Below are 18639 nucleotides of genomic sequence, written 5' to 3'. Positions count from 1 at the left end.
TTTCTATTTTGATCTGTAGCCTGTGTTGCCATGCTGGTTTTGTGGGTTTCTTCTGTGTGTTGGTTGGTTCTGATCTCTGCCTAGTGTGTATATTTAGTGTAGTGAGTGCTCCTATATATACCAGTAGTTGTAACTCTTCCATAGTTGTGTTTTCATTTATTTTGTTGTTTATGATTGTGTTGATAGTTTTTATTGTTGTTTCGACTTGTGGGTTATTTGGTGGTCTATGCAAGAATGGTCTAATGTCTGTATTTGTGTCTTTGTATTCTATATATGTTAGCTGAAATTTTTCTTCTATATCTAACATCTGTGTCACTTCGTGTTCTATTTGTGCTTGTTCTGGTGGCTGTCTTAAGATTTCGTTTTCCTCTGATTGTTTAATTGATGCGTGTTGTTCTTTGTTTGTTTGCTCTGGGATGTTTGAGTCCATTACTGTATTTTCTTCTTCTTCTGATTGCACATTATTTTGTTCTAGTATTTGTTGTACTTGATGTTTGATGTTTTCTAATTCTGACTGGGGTATCCTGTTATTTTTTATTATTACACGGATCTGATCAGCTAATCGTTGTTCTGTTAAAAATTTTAATTCTGGGTATCTGGTAATAAATGTTGTGTATACTTGTGATCTGTATCCAGTTGTGTTGGTTCCTAGGTTTGTTGCTTGGTAATAACAGAACATGAGGTGTCGATTAACTTCATCTGACCATCTCATCCTCTGTCTTTGTTTTCCTTCTAGGGTGGTTGCAGGAAGCATATCCTGCAAAACACCTCTATTTGGATTTAAACCATTTTCCAGTTGGCTAGCAGTGTCGTTACCATTGTGGGCGGGCATAGGGTTCAAGCGTCGTCCCCGACCATGACGGCGCTTGTCCGAGGCTTCTTTAGTTCTGTCCTGAACCAAGTAATCACACTAAAAGGGGGGTTAGCCCTATTAGTGGTTTGTTCTTTTCGTCGCCTTTTACGACTGGCAGAACATACCGGAGGCCGATTCTTTTCCCGGGCCTCCACGGGGTATTATTATTATCTTTCCTTTCTCAGACCTTAGGTCTGGTTTGGAATGAAAGTGACGCGGACCTTGATCAAGCGTCACTTCCTTTTAACTGTACGGTATATTTTACATTGCGTTTAGGAGCTTTCGGGTAATTGAACATGTATCAATAATTACGGAATTCTGAAGTTGTATATATAAGTTTGGGTGTAGCTGTATTGCATTGATGTACTGGTGGATATTGCGTGGTATGACTCCTGTAGTTGAAAGTGTAACTGGTATAATGTCAACTTTATCCTGATGCCACATGTCCTTGACTTCCTCAGCCAGTTGGATGTATTTTTCAATTTCTTCTCCTGTTTTCTTCTGTATATTTGCTGTATTGGGTATGGATATTTCAATTAGTTGTGTTAATTTCTTCTTTTTATTGGTGAGTATGATGTCAGCTTTGTTATGTGGCGTTGTTTTATCTGTTATAATGGTTCTGTTCCAGTATAATTTGTATTCATCATTCTTCAGTACATTTTGTGGTGTATACTTGTATGTAGGAACGTGTTGTTTTAGAAGTTTATGTTGTAAGGCAAGCTGTTGATGTATTATTTTTGCGATGTTGTCATGTCTTCTGGGGTATTCTGTATTTGCTAGCATTGTACATCCGCTTGTGATGTGATCTACTGTTTCTATTTGTTGTTTGCAAAGTCTGCATTTATCTGTTGTGGTATTGGGATCTTTAATAATATGCTTGCTGTAATATCTGGTGTTTATTGTTTGATCCTGTATTGCAATCATGAAACCTTCTGTCTCACTGTATATATTGCCTCTTCTTAGCCATGTGTTGGATGCGTCTTGATCGATGTGTGGCTGTGTTAGATGATACGGGTGCTTGCCATGTAGTGTTTTCTTTTTCCAATTTACTTTCTTTGTATCTGTTGATGTTATGTGATCTAAAGGGTTGTAGAGTTGGTTATGAAATGTAGTGGTGTAGCCGATGTATTTATGTGGGTGATTGCTTTGTGTATTTTGCTAGTTTCTGCTCGTTCTAGAAAGAATTTTCTTAAATTGTCTACCTGTCCATAATGTAGGTTTTTTATGTCGATAAATCCCCTTCCTCCTTCCTTTCTGCTTAATGTGAATCTTTCTGTTGCTGAATGTATGTGATGTATTCTATATTTGTGGCATTGTGATCGTGTAAGTGTATTGGGTGCTTCTAGGTCTGTGTTACTCCATTTCACTACTCCAAATGAGTAGGTCAATATTGGTATAGCATAGGTATTTATAGCTTTTGTCTTGTTTCTTGCTGTCAGTTCTGTTTTCAGTATTTTTGTTAGACTTTGTCTATATTTTTCTTTTAGCTCTTCCTTAATATTTCTATCATCTATTCCTATTTTTTGTCTGTATCCTAGATATTTATAGGCATCTGTTTTTTCCATCGCTTCTATGCAGTCGCTGTGGTTATCCAATATGTAATCTTCTTGTTTAGTGTGTTTTCCCTTGACTATGCTATTTTTCTTACATTTGTCTGTTCCAAAAGCCATATTTATATCATTGCTGAATACTTCTGTTATCTTTAGTAATTGGTTGAGTTGTTGATTTGTTGCTGCCAGTAGTTTTAGATCATCCATGTATAGCAAATGTGTGATTTTGTGTGGGTATGTTCCAGTAATATTGTATCCATAATTTGTATTATTTAGCATGTTGGATAGTGGGTTCAGAGCAAGGCAGAACCACATAGGACTTAATGAGTCTCCTCGGTATATTCCACGCTTAATCTGTATTGGCTGTGATGTGATATTATTTGAATTTGTTTGGATATTAAGTGTGGTTTTCCAATTTTTCATTACTATGTTTAGGAACTGTATCAATTTAGGATCTACTTTGTATATTTCCAATATTTGTAGTAACCATGAGTGGGGTACACTATCAAAAGCTTTTTGGTAATCAATGTATGCGTAGTGTAGTGACCTTTGTTTAGTTTTAGCTTGATATGTCACCTCTGTATCTATTATCAGTTGCTCTTTACATCCTCGTGCTCCTTTGCAACAGCCTTTTTGTTCTTCATTGATAATTTTGTTCTGTGTTGTATGTGTCACTAGTTTCTGTTTAATGACTGAAGTTAATATTTTGTATATTGTTGGTAGGCATGTTATGGGGCGATATTTTGCTGGGTTTGCTGTGTCTGCTTGATCTTTAGGTTTCAGATACGTTATTCCATGTGTAAGTTCATCAGGGAATGTGTATGGGTCTGCAATGTAACTGTTAAATAATTTAGTTAGATGTGAATGTGTTGAGGTGAACTTCTTTAGCCAGAAATTTGCTATTTTATCTTTTCCAGGGGCTTTCCAATTGTGAGTAGAATTAATTGCTTGGGTGACTTCATGTTGCAAAATTATCACTTCAGGCATTTGTGGTATCATCTTGTATGTGTCTGTTTCTGCTTGTATCCACCGTGCATGCCTGTTATGTTGTACCGGGTTTGACCATATGTTGCTCCAGAAGTGTTCCATGTCTGTTATGTTTGGTGGATTGTCTATTTTTATGTGTGTGTTGTCTATTGTTTGGTAAAATTTCTTTTGGTTGGTTTTTTTTCCTTCTATTTTCACTTTTTTTGTATCTTCTAAGTCGTTTGGCCCAAGCTTGTAATTTCTGCTTCTTTTCGTCCAACTGCTCTATTGCTTCTTGTTGTGAGATTTTACCTAACCTTTTTCCTTTTTTGTCTGATATTTCATTTCTTATCAATTGTGTTAGCTGTCCGGTGTCTTTTCTCAGTTTTTCTATTCTGATCTGTAGCCTGTGTTGCCATGCTGGTGTTGTGGGTTTCTTCTGTGTGTTGGTTCGTTCTGATCTCTGTCTAGTGTGTATATTTAGTGTAGTGAGTGCTCCTACATAAACCAGTAATTGTAACTCTTCCATAGTTGTGTATTCATTTATTTTGTTGTGTATGATTGTGTTGATAGTTTTTATTGTTGTTTCGACTTGTGGGCTATTTGGTGGTCTATGCAAGAATGGTCTAATGTCTGTATTTGTGTCTTTGTATTCTATATATGTCAACTGAAATTTTTCTTCTATATCTAACATGTGTGTAACTTCATGTTCTATTTGTGCTTGTGTTGGTGACTGTCTTAAGATTTCTTTTTCCTCTGATTGTTTAATTGATGCGTGTTGTTCTTTGTTTGTTTGCTCTGGGATGTTTGAGTCCATTACTGTATTTTCTTCTTCTTCTAATTGCACATTATTTTGTTCCAGTATTTGTTGTACTTGTTGTTTGATGTTTTCTAATTCTGACTGGGGTAGCCTGTTATTTTTTATTATTACACGAATCTGATCAGCTAGACGTTGTTCTGTTAAAAATTTTAATTCTGGGTATCTGGTAATAAATGTTGTGTATACTTGTGATCTGTATCCAGTTGTGTTGGTTCCTAGGTTTGTTGCTTGGTAATAACAGAACATGAGGTGTCGATTGACTTCATCTGACCATCTCATCCTCTGTCTTTGTTTTCCTTCTAGGGTGGTTGCAGGAAGCATATCCTGCAAAACACCTCTATTTGGATTTAAATCATTTTCCGTGTGGCTAGTAGTGTCGTTACCATTGTGGGCGGGCATAGGGTTCAAGCGTCGTCCCCGACCATGACGGCGCTTGTCCGAGGCTTCTTTAGTTCTGTCCTGAACCAAGTAATCACACTAAAAGGGGGGTTAGCCCTATTAGTGGTTTGTTCTTTTCGTCGCCTTTTACGACTGGCAGAACATACCGGAGGCCTATTCTTTTCCCGGGCCTCCACGGGGTATTATTATTATTATTATTATTATTATTATTATTATTATTATTATTATCAGGGTTGAGGGGGCACTCAACATCATGGTCATCAGCGCCCTGACAAAAAGTCAACATGCAAATCTAATGGGTGGGGACGAAGGCTGTCCCCACATGCAGAACACACTATAACGTATTAAAATCTGCCGCCCTTCCCCACCAATTTAGGGATGAGGCCTGACAGTTCACAAAATTACACCACTCTTTTAACACTTGTATTGGTATCTGCAAGGATGGCGGGCAGATCTCCAGTGAGACCAAGGGCTGCCCTAATATCAGTGTACAGGACACATGTAGCCACAATATGCTGAACTGGAAGCAGCACGCCACAAACTTCACATAATGGTGGATCCTCCCACCAGAGGAGGAAGGCATGTGCGAAAGGGCTATGCCCGATGTGTAGTCTGGTAAGCAAAACCTCCTACCAGCGGCATGGCTGACAAAGTCCACCAAGCTTTTGTCGTTGATTTGAGTGACCGCAGTTTGTTGTCTGTCACATGCAACCATTGAGCCTCCCACTAACACATGATGCATCTATCAGAAAATGAGATAATGGTGTGCAACTGGATGGGACATTGATGGACACCACTATCCCAACATGCTTCCTTAGCAGCTTTGTCAGCCATGTCGTTACCTTGTATCCCCATGTGGCCATGTACCCAGCAAAATATCGCCTCCTTGCCACGGTGTTGGAGCCACTGTAAGGAGTCATGGATGAGCCAAATCAGCCGGTCTACTGGATACATTTGGCGAAGTGCTTGCAGTGCACTAAGAGAGTCGGAACAGACAAGAAAACCCATACAGTGATGTCTGTGAACCCTCTCCAGTGCCATCAGAATTCCCTATAACTCTGCATCATAATTTGTAAATTGTTCTGGAAGACAAACTTTAAAAACCCTATGAGGGAAAACAGTAAAACAACCGAGAGCATTGTCCTGCTGGGATCCATCTGTATAAATAACGATAAAACGATGGTATGTACTTAAAATAGATGAAAACAAAGTTGTAAAAACCAAATCTGGAGTACAACTTTTCTTGTACTGTGTCAAGCTTAAAATCACTTTGGGCCTCTGAAGACACCGAGGCGGCAGTGTGTTCTGTCTCTGGGTGTGTATTTTCTTGCCCAAGAGATCCATATCTTTGAGAAAGTCTGTAGCACACATACCAAATGGCTTGGTCGCTTGGAGCCAAATCCTGAACAGTCGTTCGAAGGTGAGTTGAATCACTGAACTAAATACCAATGACTGAGGTGACACTGAGATTTTCAGTGCCTGTCGTGCCAAAAGGATACGTCGCCACATCCAGAGTGGTGGTTCACCTGCCTCTACACACAGACTCTGAACTGGGCTGGTCCAAAAGGCTCCAGTCGATATCCGAATGCCCTCATGGTGGACAGAATCTAACATCCGGAGATAGGAAGGACGGGCCGATCCGTAGACCACGCAACCATAGTCTAAGTGTGATCAAACAAATGCCCTATAAAACTGCAGGAGGTGGGACCTGTCAGCTCCCTATGTTTTGCCGCCAACGCATTTCAAAATGTTCAATGACCAGAAGCCCTTTGTTCATAGGTCTTTCAGGTGTGGGAGCCATGTTAGTTTCGAGTCAAATAATAAACTCAAAAAGTGCACAGTGTCTTGAAAACGTAAAATACAGTCCCCCCATTGTAAGCACTGGTTGGTTAAAACTTCGACGAGCACGGAACACTGAAACACCTAAAATGAAAAAAGGCCTATGGAGTATGTTCACACTCTCCTCTCTGCAGTCTCCCACTACTACTTTTTTACCTCCCCCTCCAAGTCCACTAAGTTTGTGCTTGCTTGTTCTTCTGCTGGTGAAGGTGTTAGTTCGCTCACAGCATTATAAACACTTGTCAGCACAACACAGAAACAGTATCCATACTTTTCCACATTGTTAATATGTTCTGTTATGTGTTATCCTGTGCCACAAGAAACTGGCAGACTGCACTTTCAGAACAGACAACATACTGACGAACTCTAGGGAACCATGTGACCTACTTACAAAATCATGTACCAAAAAGTCTGAAGGCTGAAACCTGAGAAAATCTTAGATCTAGAACAGACACTTAGATGGCGACACCTTGACCTCACTCAGAAAGTACTGACATTTTGTCATTGTCATGGTTTTCAGTCCAAACACTCATACAAGGGTATCTTTAGAAAAGAGTTCCTAACCCTTAAATCTATATCTGATGTTAACAAATTTCTCCTCTTCAGAAACACATTTCTTCCCAATACCAGTATACATTTTATATCTACTCTACTTCAGCAATCAGTTCTTTTGTTGCCCAAGAAGCTAAACTCACCTACCACTTTTCCTAATCTAATTCCCTCAGCCTCACCTGATTTAATTCAACTACATTCCATTACTAATGTTTTGTTAGTGTTCATCTTATATCCTCCTTTCAAGACAGTGTTCATTCTGTTCCAACTGAAAAGTCCTTTGCTGTCTCTGACAGAATTACATTTTCACTGGCAAACTTCAAAGTTTTAATTTTGTCTCCATAAACTGTAATTCCTTTTCCACGTCATTATGTGCCGCATACAATTCCCCCTTCCTACACCTGAATGAGCTCATCGGTGCGACAGTCTTACCCTGTACATTTGCTGCATCTCCCTTCCAACTGTCAGCTGACCTCACCTTCAAACCTCCATCTCCACCTCCTTTCTTACTTACACATAGTGTAAGTAATAAAACAAATATAATATCAGAAGAAGACAATAGTAGAATCATTCATAACCCAAATGTACTACCCGGCAAAACAAACTGGTAACGTGGCCATGGTGGGAACTCCATCATGTTTACACCCTAGAAGCAAGGAGGGGAAGGTAGCAATAGCATACACTTCACAACCCTTACAAGAGGATCACTGTCACACAGTATGTGTCTTTACATGCCACTGGATGAAGGGCACATTTAGAATAAGAATGGAAACAGCACATACAGAATATTTCTACTTTGTTGCTAATCCATAAAGCTACCTCCCCTGGTGTTGTTGCTATTTTCACAGCCACATCAGTTTGTTGTCTGCCATTTGTCATGAATGATAAAGTTCCCATCTATACTAATTGATTTCATTATAATTTCAGTTTCCCCATCTGTCAAAGTATCTCCACTCCAGTAATCATCAGACACTTTTTTCAGATAATAGACAATTTTCTAGTCTTCTAACATCACAACAGTAAAAGTTAAAATAAAAGTAGAGCAAGCAAAGTGGCTAGCACTTTCGGGTAGTACTGCAATGGTCTCGAGTTCAATTTCTGGTAACCACTTCAAATTTATTTTGGTGAAAATGTCTGGAAGGAAGTCCACTCAGCCTTACGAGGGCAACAGGAAAGATACTTGAACATAAAAACAGCCAAACTGACCCACAAGTCATTCAAGTAGAATTATATCAAAAGGCTTGCATCAGGCAGCATGGCACACGACATGTGTTTATTAGCAGCAAAAGCATCTGCCTTTACTTTTTCAGGTTAGCGAGCAAGATGCTTGTTCTTTGCAAGATTCCAGACCAGTTATATAGGACTTAGGCTTAGATGGTATGGTTCAAGTAGGCAGGGAACCATTTTCTTGCAAAATTTTGTCAGTGGGATAAAGAGGAGTAAGTTGTTGATCCATAATTAATGCCTGAAGTTTGGCTTTCCTTGTCTCTACATGTTTTTAATTTTTTCCTATGTATTTCTACATGAGAGTATAAACTGCAGAAATTTTGTCTAACAATACATTTATCTGTATCATCAATGTAATATTCAATGGGTGTATTTTACTTGTTCTGTTTTGGGGCAGATACTTGAATCTTGCTCCACTCTGCTCATGCTTTTGTTGCTAATAAGTAAACAGTGTGTCACCTTGCCTGGTAAAAGCCTTTCAACATAACACTTCTTTGATGACTTGGACTTCAATTTTGCTGCTTTTATATTGCAGATGCTTTTCAATTGGCCTCACAAGGTTGTTAGGAATCGAACCCATGACCTCAGCATTACTAGCCAAAAATGCTAACCACAAGACCACGAGGTCAGTTTTATTTTATCTGCTGTTAAATTAACATTTACTGTTATGAAATTGGAAGACTTCATTCCATTATCAATAAAATTACATTAACAGAATGTTATCATGACTTCCCACGAAGGCATATTCCATCATGACTTCCCACGAAGGCATATTCCACAACAGCTTTCATCATCACTTTTCATGCTCTTACCGTGAACTAAGAATGTGCACTACTTTGAATTGGAATGCGACTGTAACTAGGAACGTGACCAAGTTATTTCCCACTATACCTGGATTACCACTTTGTCTTGGTAAATAATGCAATACAAGAATGCGTAGATGGAAATTGATGTGTATATTTCATGCCACAAAAACGTTATTAATGATTGAGATGAAGCTTATAAGACAAAATACACATTGCATTCATTCAACTACACCACTGTTAGTCAACCTTGTCTCTGCTGCCCACTAGTGTGTGTTGCAGCTTTCATGTTGGGCGATATGCGATAGGGGTTTTAAAAACCTTTTCATTTTGTTTACATAAAATTTTGACAAAGAATATGGTAAGTAATTATTGCTACATGCTTTCTTTATAAAATTTACAAAGTAAAGATACTTCCCTATTTTATTAACCACCATTATTGTGGAAGCGATGGGTGGTTAGAAAATTTTACTTCTAGTAGACGAAGAAAAGTGGGTGGTAAGTAAAAAAGGTTGACAACCCCTGAGCTTCAAAAACTTAACTTAAAACTCATAAATGAACTTTATCAGCAAATGAGGATCAACAGACCAAATACATGTAAAGATCCCCTGTCATCCTTGGTGAGTTGGACTTTTTTAGATGAGTCAGGTGTTTTGGGAGGTACAGTGTATTTAAATTTTCATAACCCGCTACAAAGCAACTATATCCTTTGCTTCTTGTGCCATATCTGGACTTTGTTAATTTTCACCATTGTCTGTGGTGTCCTATCATGTGACCTGTGTGAGTTAATAGTTTCCTTCAGGCTTCAGCCTACAAGTGTAAAAAATTTCTTGAAGAAACCATTTTTCTGCAAAAGTCAGTTTCTTATTGAAAACACTATTTCATTTGTGAAATTAATTAATTAATTAATTTCAAAAGTAAAAAATGTTTATTTCAAATGAGAAACAGCCTCACTGAGGAAACTGACTTCTTTCAGGAAATGGTCTAACTCTCTCAGTCCCACCAGTGGCCTTTTTGTGTTGTTTCTTCTTCTTCTTCTGTGTGCATCCACCTCCCATTGCTTCTTCCTCAAACTCTTCAACCAATCCTGGATTGCAATAGAATAATCCTTGCTCATCAAGCCTATTTCTGGAAATGATAAAACAGATTTTAAACAGATTTTGGACTTGTCCGAAAGAACAGATACCACCTCCATATACAGTTAAGACCAACCGGCCATTGACCTCCTCCTCCTGTGCGGATGCACACGCATTGCCTAAACTCTTATGGGACTCGGTCAGATTGTCTGCCGCGAGTAATGAGTGTAGCGGACAGGGGCACTACGAATGTAGTGTGTGGACATTAAGTTGAGAATGTGGGCCTCACGGGGAGCGTGCAAGGGATAAATCCCTGCAGTTGCACTATCCTCTGTGCCCTCAGTGGCTCAGATGGATAGAGCATCTGCCATGTAAGCAGGAAGTCCCAGGTTCGAGTCCTGGATGACGCACACATTTTTAACTGTCCCTGTTGATGCATATCAATGCCTGTCGACAGTGTAGGGTCTTGATTTCATTATCATTTCTTTTAACTGGTATGTTCCAATTTCAAACCACTCCAGTATCTAAAGAAATTGTGGCTTGGAAAATGTTTTGAGTTTTATAAAGAGGTTATCAAAGGTACAGATGGATATTTTTGCATACCTTTGAGAACTGAATATCAGAGATGGAGTCTACTCAATGGAAAAAATATTTGCCACAGTGTTTTTAACTTAGAGTCTAGATTCTCTTCCTAACATAATGTAAACAAATTATTATGTGCTGAAGAAACCTCATGCACTTCCATTTTTAGGCCTGAAGTTATCTTAATAATAAGTATGATGTCTCACACTGCAAATTCCCTTCAGGACATATAAATTTGTCAAATAGTAAGAAAAGTTTGAACATTGTAATTTAAATATACTGGTGCTGTTTTTCACTCAAATTCTGACCTATTCACTAACCAAGTTGGCACAGCAAAATCTTGATATTTCTTCTTCTCGACTCAAGTGCTCCGCACGTTGACAAGCAACTTTTCCAGTTCTACAGTCCCATGAATAAGACACCCAATACTTCCTTGTAAGTTTTCATCATTTTAATACTTTGTGCAAAGTGTTAAAAACATCAACACACAATTAACAATTAGTTACCTTTTTACAAGCATTATTGTACGTCTTGCAATTTCATTGGCTCCTCAGTACCTTAGCCAGCAGTTAATTCTGTGCTGTCAAACATACATCCTGTAAGCAATGCTATTACAGTTTTTGAATATTACTATTTCCAGTTCTTTTACTTTACACTACTGGAACACTTTTAGAAAACCCAAACCTCAGACATTTCATAGACACAGTCAACCTTTATTCGGTATCCAAAATAATACATTGCTAACATGGAAATGAAATTTTCATTGCTCACGGTTTACTTAAACACAGTTATCATACATATGCTCACCTGATACTCTTCCCATTCTATGCATCTCTTAATGCCTCTCAAGTCAGCCGAAGATTCCTCTGCCACTCTCTCTGAAATAAAAAAAAAAATAAATAAAAATAAAAAAAATGCAATTAATTTAATGAGTAAAAAACTGTAATCAAACAATGGAAAATCTAGGTTGAATTACAACAATACAAATTAGGATATATTGTAACTAACAACATGGAGAAGGATTTGAGCAACAGATAAGCAGACTTAAAAGTAAAGTACTCTAACAATCAAAGTCATTCTTCAGATAGAGAAAAAAAACAACACACACACACACACACACACACACACACACACACACACACACACACACACAGTTCACACACACATGCCCACAGTTGTGCCTGGCTGCTGAGACCCAACTGCAGTTTCGTATGAGAACCTGGAGATGACAAAAATGCTGTTAATACTTCTTAATGACTAAATACTGAGTTGCACAAAAGACGACACTTAAATTTCCAAAAACTTGGCAAAAAATTGTGGTTATAGCCACATTCAAGACTGGCAATATTCAAAACAATCCAAATTTTCCTTGTTACATCACTTTCTTACAAATAGTCAGGGAAAAGATTGAGCCATTCGTGATTCCAGAACAAGTTGATTTTTATGCTAGGGAAGAATGGCATACCTCCATTCAATCTGATCCAATATACTGAAAACAAGTATTAAAGAAAACAGATTACCATGGTTGATTTAATACATCTCACAGCGCATTTCAATACTGTAAATCACCATCGTCTATAACAAAAGCCTGTAATTTCAAAAAAGATTATTTCTTGACAACTGCTGTGAGAAACATTTTTCACAACTGTAGATTCTTCATGGAATTCTTAAGATAGGGAGCAGATGGGAGAAACACAAAAATGCAGTCTCAAGAGAGTACATGTTTCTATTTAACCCATGGGAATGTGCAGCTTGTGAGGTCTCCTTTGTTTCATTTTTGATTGTTGTCTGTTGCTACAAAGGCCACAGGAGGGGGAGAAGTCTGCTGATATCTTCTGCAGGTTGTGTAATGACTGTCCTTTCTGCATTCAGCACTTAATCGACAGGTCACTGCCACAAAGACCTTTCACATCTGATGCGGGTTCCCAGGTAATTCCACTACTATCTCTTCTCTCTACACTCTTTTCCTGTCAGAGCTGATGTGATACATGTGTGAGATAATATATTTTTCTCAGTGACTGTTCATTTGAGGTACCAAAACTTATAATAATGTAAAAAATTTCAAGTTCTGTGGGGTCAAAGTGAGTTCCATAGCTTTGATGTCTTCTAGAGGTAAAAATGGCACAGTGAAAACTGTACAATTTGAATGATTCCAATCATATATGAAATCTTCACGGGTTGTCAGCCAAGTAGCATCATCGTTGCATAGCAACGTTTCGATGGAGTGCGTCTCCATCATCTTCAGGCAAAGTGTCGGGATATCGTTGGTTGCGGGCTGATATCTCTACTGGACCACTCTCCACTTCCCACCACCGGCCAATTACACGCCCGCGGAATCACCCGATGCGCCTCGAGCGGCCGGTGAAGACTTCATATACGAAATTCACCAGGAAAGCCTGCACTCACAGATTCCAATCATGTTGAAGAAGTTTATCGTCTTCTGTTAGAGGAAACAGAAGATGATCCTGATCTAATTCTGAGTAATGAAGATGAAGATCGAGAAGTAATCATTGAGAACGAGGAGTAGATTCAGAAACAGACCAGACTGAGGATTCAAATGGTCAAGAGGATTCGATGCTGAATCATCCACATGGTGGAGACAACAATTGTTTCATCACTTTCAAGAAAAAGGGGCATAAAATTATTGACAGGTGGCAATGGCAGAAAACCCCATTGCGACAGAAAAATGGAAAACAAAACACATTGAGTGGTACAATACAGGCTGCCACAAGTTCTGCTCATAAAGCAAGAACTCCTTTACAGGTGTGGGAGCAATTTTTTGATGTTTCAGTGATGCAGGTTATTGTGAAACACACACATCAGTTCTCTGAACAATATTGATGTGCAAAATACCAGCAAGAAAAAGATGCCCATTTTACAAAGGTGACAGAGATCAAGGCTCTAATCGGGCTGTTATATCTGAGTGGAAGACTTCAAGCACACCACCTCAATACATTAGATTTACGAGCTAACAAACGTCATGGCGTTGAAATTTTCAGTTTGGTGATGAGCAGGAAGTGATTCCTGTTTCTGCTCACATGTTTATGTTTTGATTACAGATTGACAAGAGGGAAGTGACAGAAACACAACTGTTTGCTGCATTCATGAACTTTTCCAAAATTTCAGCAGAAACTGTCAGAAAAGTTACTCTCCAGGAGCTGATGTAACAATTGATGAAAAACTAGAAGGTTTCCAGGGAAGATATCCCTTTGTGCAATGTATACCATTGAAACCTTGGAAGTATGGAATAAAAATTTATGCATTGTTTGACAGTGACCATTTTCTATGCTGGCAAACGACCAGAAGGATCACCATTTGATGTCAGCAACTCACCTGCTGACATTGTTAGAAGATGTTCTTTGCCTCTGCACATCACAGGTCACATCATAATGATGAACAATTGGCCCGTCAGCTGAGACACAGGCAGGACAAATGGTGTTTAAAAATGTCAGTACTGTCGCAACACTGAAGAAGGAAAAAAAAAAGTACAAATTCCTGTAGCTTTCAAGACTCACAGACCATGATGTACAATCGAGCATATTTGGTTTTCGCACTAAAGCCACTTTGGTTTCTTATATCCTGAAAATCGAAAAAAAGTGGTACTCATTTCTACCATGCATAATGATGATGCTATTGATACTGAATGGGTGAAAACATAAAACCCGAAATTTTTACACACTACAACAAACACAAAGGTGGAGTTGACACTAATGACCAGTAGTGTGAAACATTCAGTGTTAACAGGAGTACCAGAAGACTGCCATTGGTTGCTTTTTATTCTATGCTAAATATGGCTGGAGTCAATGCACAGCTCATTCTCACTAGAAATAACATAAAACTTAAGAGAAGGCAATGTTTTTTTAAGAAACTTGGTGAGGAGTTGGTGAAAGACCAGCTACATAGACGTGCAGTGAATTGAAGGGGTATTCCTTTTCCCCTTCAGCCAAAAAAGATGTCTTTCTACAAAAATGGCAAATGAAACAATAACAAAGTCAAGGTGCAGAGACTGACATCACCAATAGTTACAGCTGAATGTACTCCAAGCACCTCAAAGACCAGTTGTAAAACCAAAGAATTTGCAGAAATATTCACTAGAAACCAAGCCACAGAATATACTGAGGCTATAATAAGAGAATACGTAGGTGACCTAGAAATAAATCCGAACCCTGATGAAGCTACAACAGGATCTAATCGGCAAGAACAATATATGTGGCCAATAATTGGGAAGAGAGCTGACACTTCAAATTCTGTAATTTCCACAAAAAACGCATGCAATGCAAGCTTACAAAAAAGGGTAAGTCAAGAAGATTCAGTCGCAAATTTTTTTTTACACCTATTCATGCCTCGAATATTTGATTGTCATCTGTGAAAGATGTGCTAAAACTGCGCATGTAAGTCTGATTTATTGCCAAATATTTTCTGATTTCTCTTCTGTAATTTCTGGTGTATGTTTCCAGTGAGTTATCTGTCCTTTCCAGACTTTACACATGTAATTTACAACACAAGCTACTACAATAGGAAACAATTATATTTCACCCTACGGGAACTTTAACTTTGTAGTAAAATTTGTAACAAAAGGTAAACTCTTACTTGTATCTTTGAAAATATGTCATTTTTATAATTTTGAATAATAAATATATATATTTAATTCATTACAATAATTTGTATCTTAGCTACTGAACCCCAAATATCAATAAAATATACCAATGGGATAAACTGCACAAAAGACATGTCAGGTCTTTGCATGTATCCAAGTAATTTTCAGATTGAGAGTTCTGGAGGGTTAAATATCGATCCAAAGTATGAACCTCAGCCTCAGGACTCTAAATTTTGTCTATGCTGACAGCTAATGTCAACCAATATGAGATATATGAGACTGTAGAGGTAGTAGCAATGTTGACAATCCTATACATCCTCTCTACATACTATAAAAGTAACCAGTACAAACCAAACACACTGCAAAAACAAATGTGTATGTTCCCTCTTAGGAATAAGAGGGGCACAGGGGAACTTAAACCCAACTTGAACCCATTTTACGAAAGAACAACACTGGAACACCTCTAAACTCCTAAATACCTAACAGTTATGCTTGATAGCACTTTGTATTATGCAGCATTGTTTGAACACCACTCTTCAATTGAGTGCCAGTAATAATGAGCACTGTGGACAGTGTTGTTATTTGGGAATAACACCGATGGGGAGACAGACTAGGTGGAGAACTGCCACAAGGGATACGCACAAAACTGAAATAAAACACGCATCAAAATAAAATTAATGGACTGATTAGTAGAAAATCAGTAAAGATGTAGTGACATGGTGTTGTATCAGTGCCAACTGTTCTCATATGTTGAACCTGCAAGTCAGCCAGCTTTCCCCTTTCTGTCAAAATGTAGACCACGTTTCATAAAATCCCTCTTGCTAATTGCACTGACAGACACTAAATCAGTTTGGTCCACTACCTGATATATGGAGTTGATCAATTACATTGACCTGATTCAGAGTCATTCAACTGATGCTGATTGTAATGCCTAAAACAGGAACAAACTCAGTAATTGTATTGCTTCTTGCCAAAATTACCTTTGAAATTTCTACGTTTGTCAGTACTGCTTCCTCCATCACGTGCTATCACAACATAACTTTTAGGAAGTCCTCACACAAAGATAATAGGTTCTCAACCACTTGGCAAAATCGCGGAAGTCATTTGTGATCTGATACTAGTTAACTAATTCTTCCTGCAACAGCTAGCCTACACCTCTTCCAGAACTGCCACTTAACATCCTGGGCTTTCTTCCTCTTTGGTGCTTTCTCTGAAACAGTTCGTGTCCTATTGGTATCTAGTTGAGCCTTGGATACACCTGAGACACTTCCATATCCCACTAGCAAAACTGTTTTTTGTGTCACTGACAAAACTGAGATATTGCTCTTTTCCTGTAGCCCCTGTTATGTGCAACCAGTTCTGACTTTTCTATACCACTGTCTCTCATCTTAATCTTTCTTGTTTTTACACGGCCCTGTTCAGCTCAACTAGTGAGTCACTAATTTCTCCTTACTATTTGTTTATTTCTCTGCATCACGGACAGGAGAGTCACTTAGTTGACAATTTTCCATGTCACTACATTCTCAAAACTTAAACCATCTATCACAACCAAGTTTAGTGTGAGGGTGCCAGAAAGAGTCCAAAAGGTAGAAAATAGGGAACACAGATACTTTAAGAACTTTTTCACTTGCTTTGTGCTATACTACAGTTCAGGTACATGGGTTAGAAACACGGTTTAATCATGCAGAATGTAATGGCATGGGAAATTGTGAATTAAGTGACACACTACATGAAATTATAGGGTCTCTGCATAAAACAATGAAATAGGTAAATATTAAGTAAAAATTAGTTACGTTATGGCTGAGATGGACAGTGTAAGGTAAAAAAACTGGAAAAATCAAGGGAGAGGCAATAGTTTAAAGTAGTAAAACACTATGCACATAATTGGACCCACAGAAACAGAACAATACCGGCCCATTTTGTCAGTGATACAGAAAAAAAGTTTTGCTACTGAGATATCAAAGTGTCTCAGTTAGATGTATGCGTAGCCAAGGCTCAACTAGCTATCAGTGGGAGACCAACTGTTTCAGAGAAAGCATCAAAGATGAAGAAGCCCAGATATTTGGTATCTGTTATACAAGAGATGCAGGTTAGCTGTTATAGGAAGAATTAGGTAACTAAAACCAGGTAACAAACTACTCCAAGGCACATTCATGGGTTAGCCAAGTGGTATAGGACCTAGCATCTATGTGCAAGGACTTTTAAAAGGAAGGTTATAATATGAGAATACATAGTGAAGGAAACAACAATAACATGCACAGAAGTGGCAAATATAGCTTCTGCAAAAACACTATACTTATTCAGTCTGTTACTGATTGAGGCATTATACCTGACCCCAGTTTAATAATTCTGAAGCAGTCCATTAACCACTTATATCATGAATTGGATCAAACCGCTTTAGTTCCTGTCAATGCCACTGAAAGCAGTTGTCTATAAGTCATAGCCTACATCTCAATAGTAAAAGGGGGAAACTGGTTGGCTCAAGAGAAGAATTTTTAAAGGAGGACACAAACAACTTTCAATCATCATGATGTATACTTATTAAATAGCAGGTTCAGCCCATCATAACGTTATGGCAGTGTAAGCCAGAGTCTTCCACCTATTCTGTTTCACCAGATATGTTATTCCTACATACTCCATGGGAGAACCTATAGTAAGAGTGTTCAGAAGTTTTATGAGCAAACATCAATGACAGTGGGAGTCAGAGTCCAGCCTAGAGGCATGGTCAGGGCAACTGCTCACAAAAAGTACGAAATCTGAGTTTGTGTCCTGATCTGACACAAATTTTCAATTGTCATGACATACTAATTACAAAATAATGAGTTTGTTTGTGATATCCAACCTGGTGATAACTTCTGATTATTACTGAATGTGCAACATTGCCTTTCCATTGTGGCACACATGACAACATAGTATTTCCTGTTTCTCTCAGAATGTCTGTCCTATTAATCATACTCCCAGAGCATTCTGTGAAAATTTGGCAGATTAAAATGCAATGAGCTGATGTTTGTTTGTGACGTTGTGCAAACCATACCAGTCTATGCACTCAGATTTCAGTTATCTGAAGTACTGGAACTCTAAATCAGATGTTACACCACTGAAGCACAATCAATCAAAAGTCCTGGAAGTAATAACAACAATATCATGAAAAGCACAGATTGTTACTCTCTCGACACAGAGGTGGGGACAGGCACAGAGAAGTCCTCCTTTGGAGGGAGACGGGGAGGAGACGGGAGATGTGTGTGAATTAGTGTGTTTTCTATTTCTGAAGATGACTTTTTTTATCCAAACGCTTAAATGTTTAGCGGTCTTTTCACTGTACCTGTCTGTTACTCATTGCCTCCTATGTGTGTTGAGTAGCAATCTATTCTTTTC

At 38.3% G+C, this 18639-nt stretch overlaps 1 protein-coding gene across 1 annotated transcript in view; it reads right to left on the bottom strand.

Moving 5' to 3' along the window:
- Positions 1 to 18639, bottom strand: part of LOC126469698 (uncharacterized) — an 894140-nt gene that overhangs the window by 815920 nt on the left and 59581 nt on the right. The window contains exon 3 of the mRNA XM_050096872.1: positions 11475 to 11545. Within this exon, the coding sequence (XP_049952829.1) occupies positions 11475 to 11545 (71 nt within the window). The remainder of the gene's footprint in view (positions 1 to 11474; positions 11546 to 18639) is intronic.

The sequence above is a fragment of the Schistocerca serialis genome, chromosome 3 (genome assembly GCF_023864345.2).
Source record: "Schistocerca serialis cubense isolate TAMUIC-IGC-003099 chromosome 3, iqSchSeri2.2, whole genome shotgun sequence".
NCBI lineage: Eukaryota > Metazoa > Arthropoda > Insecta > Orthoptera > Acrididae > Schistocerca > Schistocerca serialis.
This window is presented reverse-complemented; position numbering and strand designations above follow the sequence as displayed.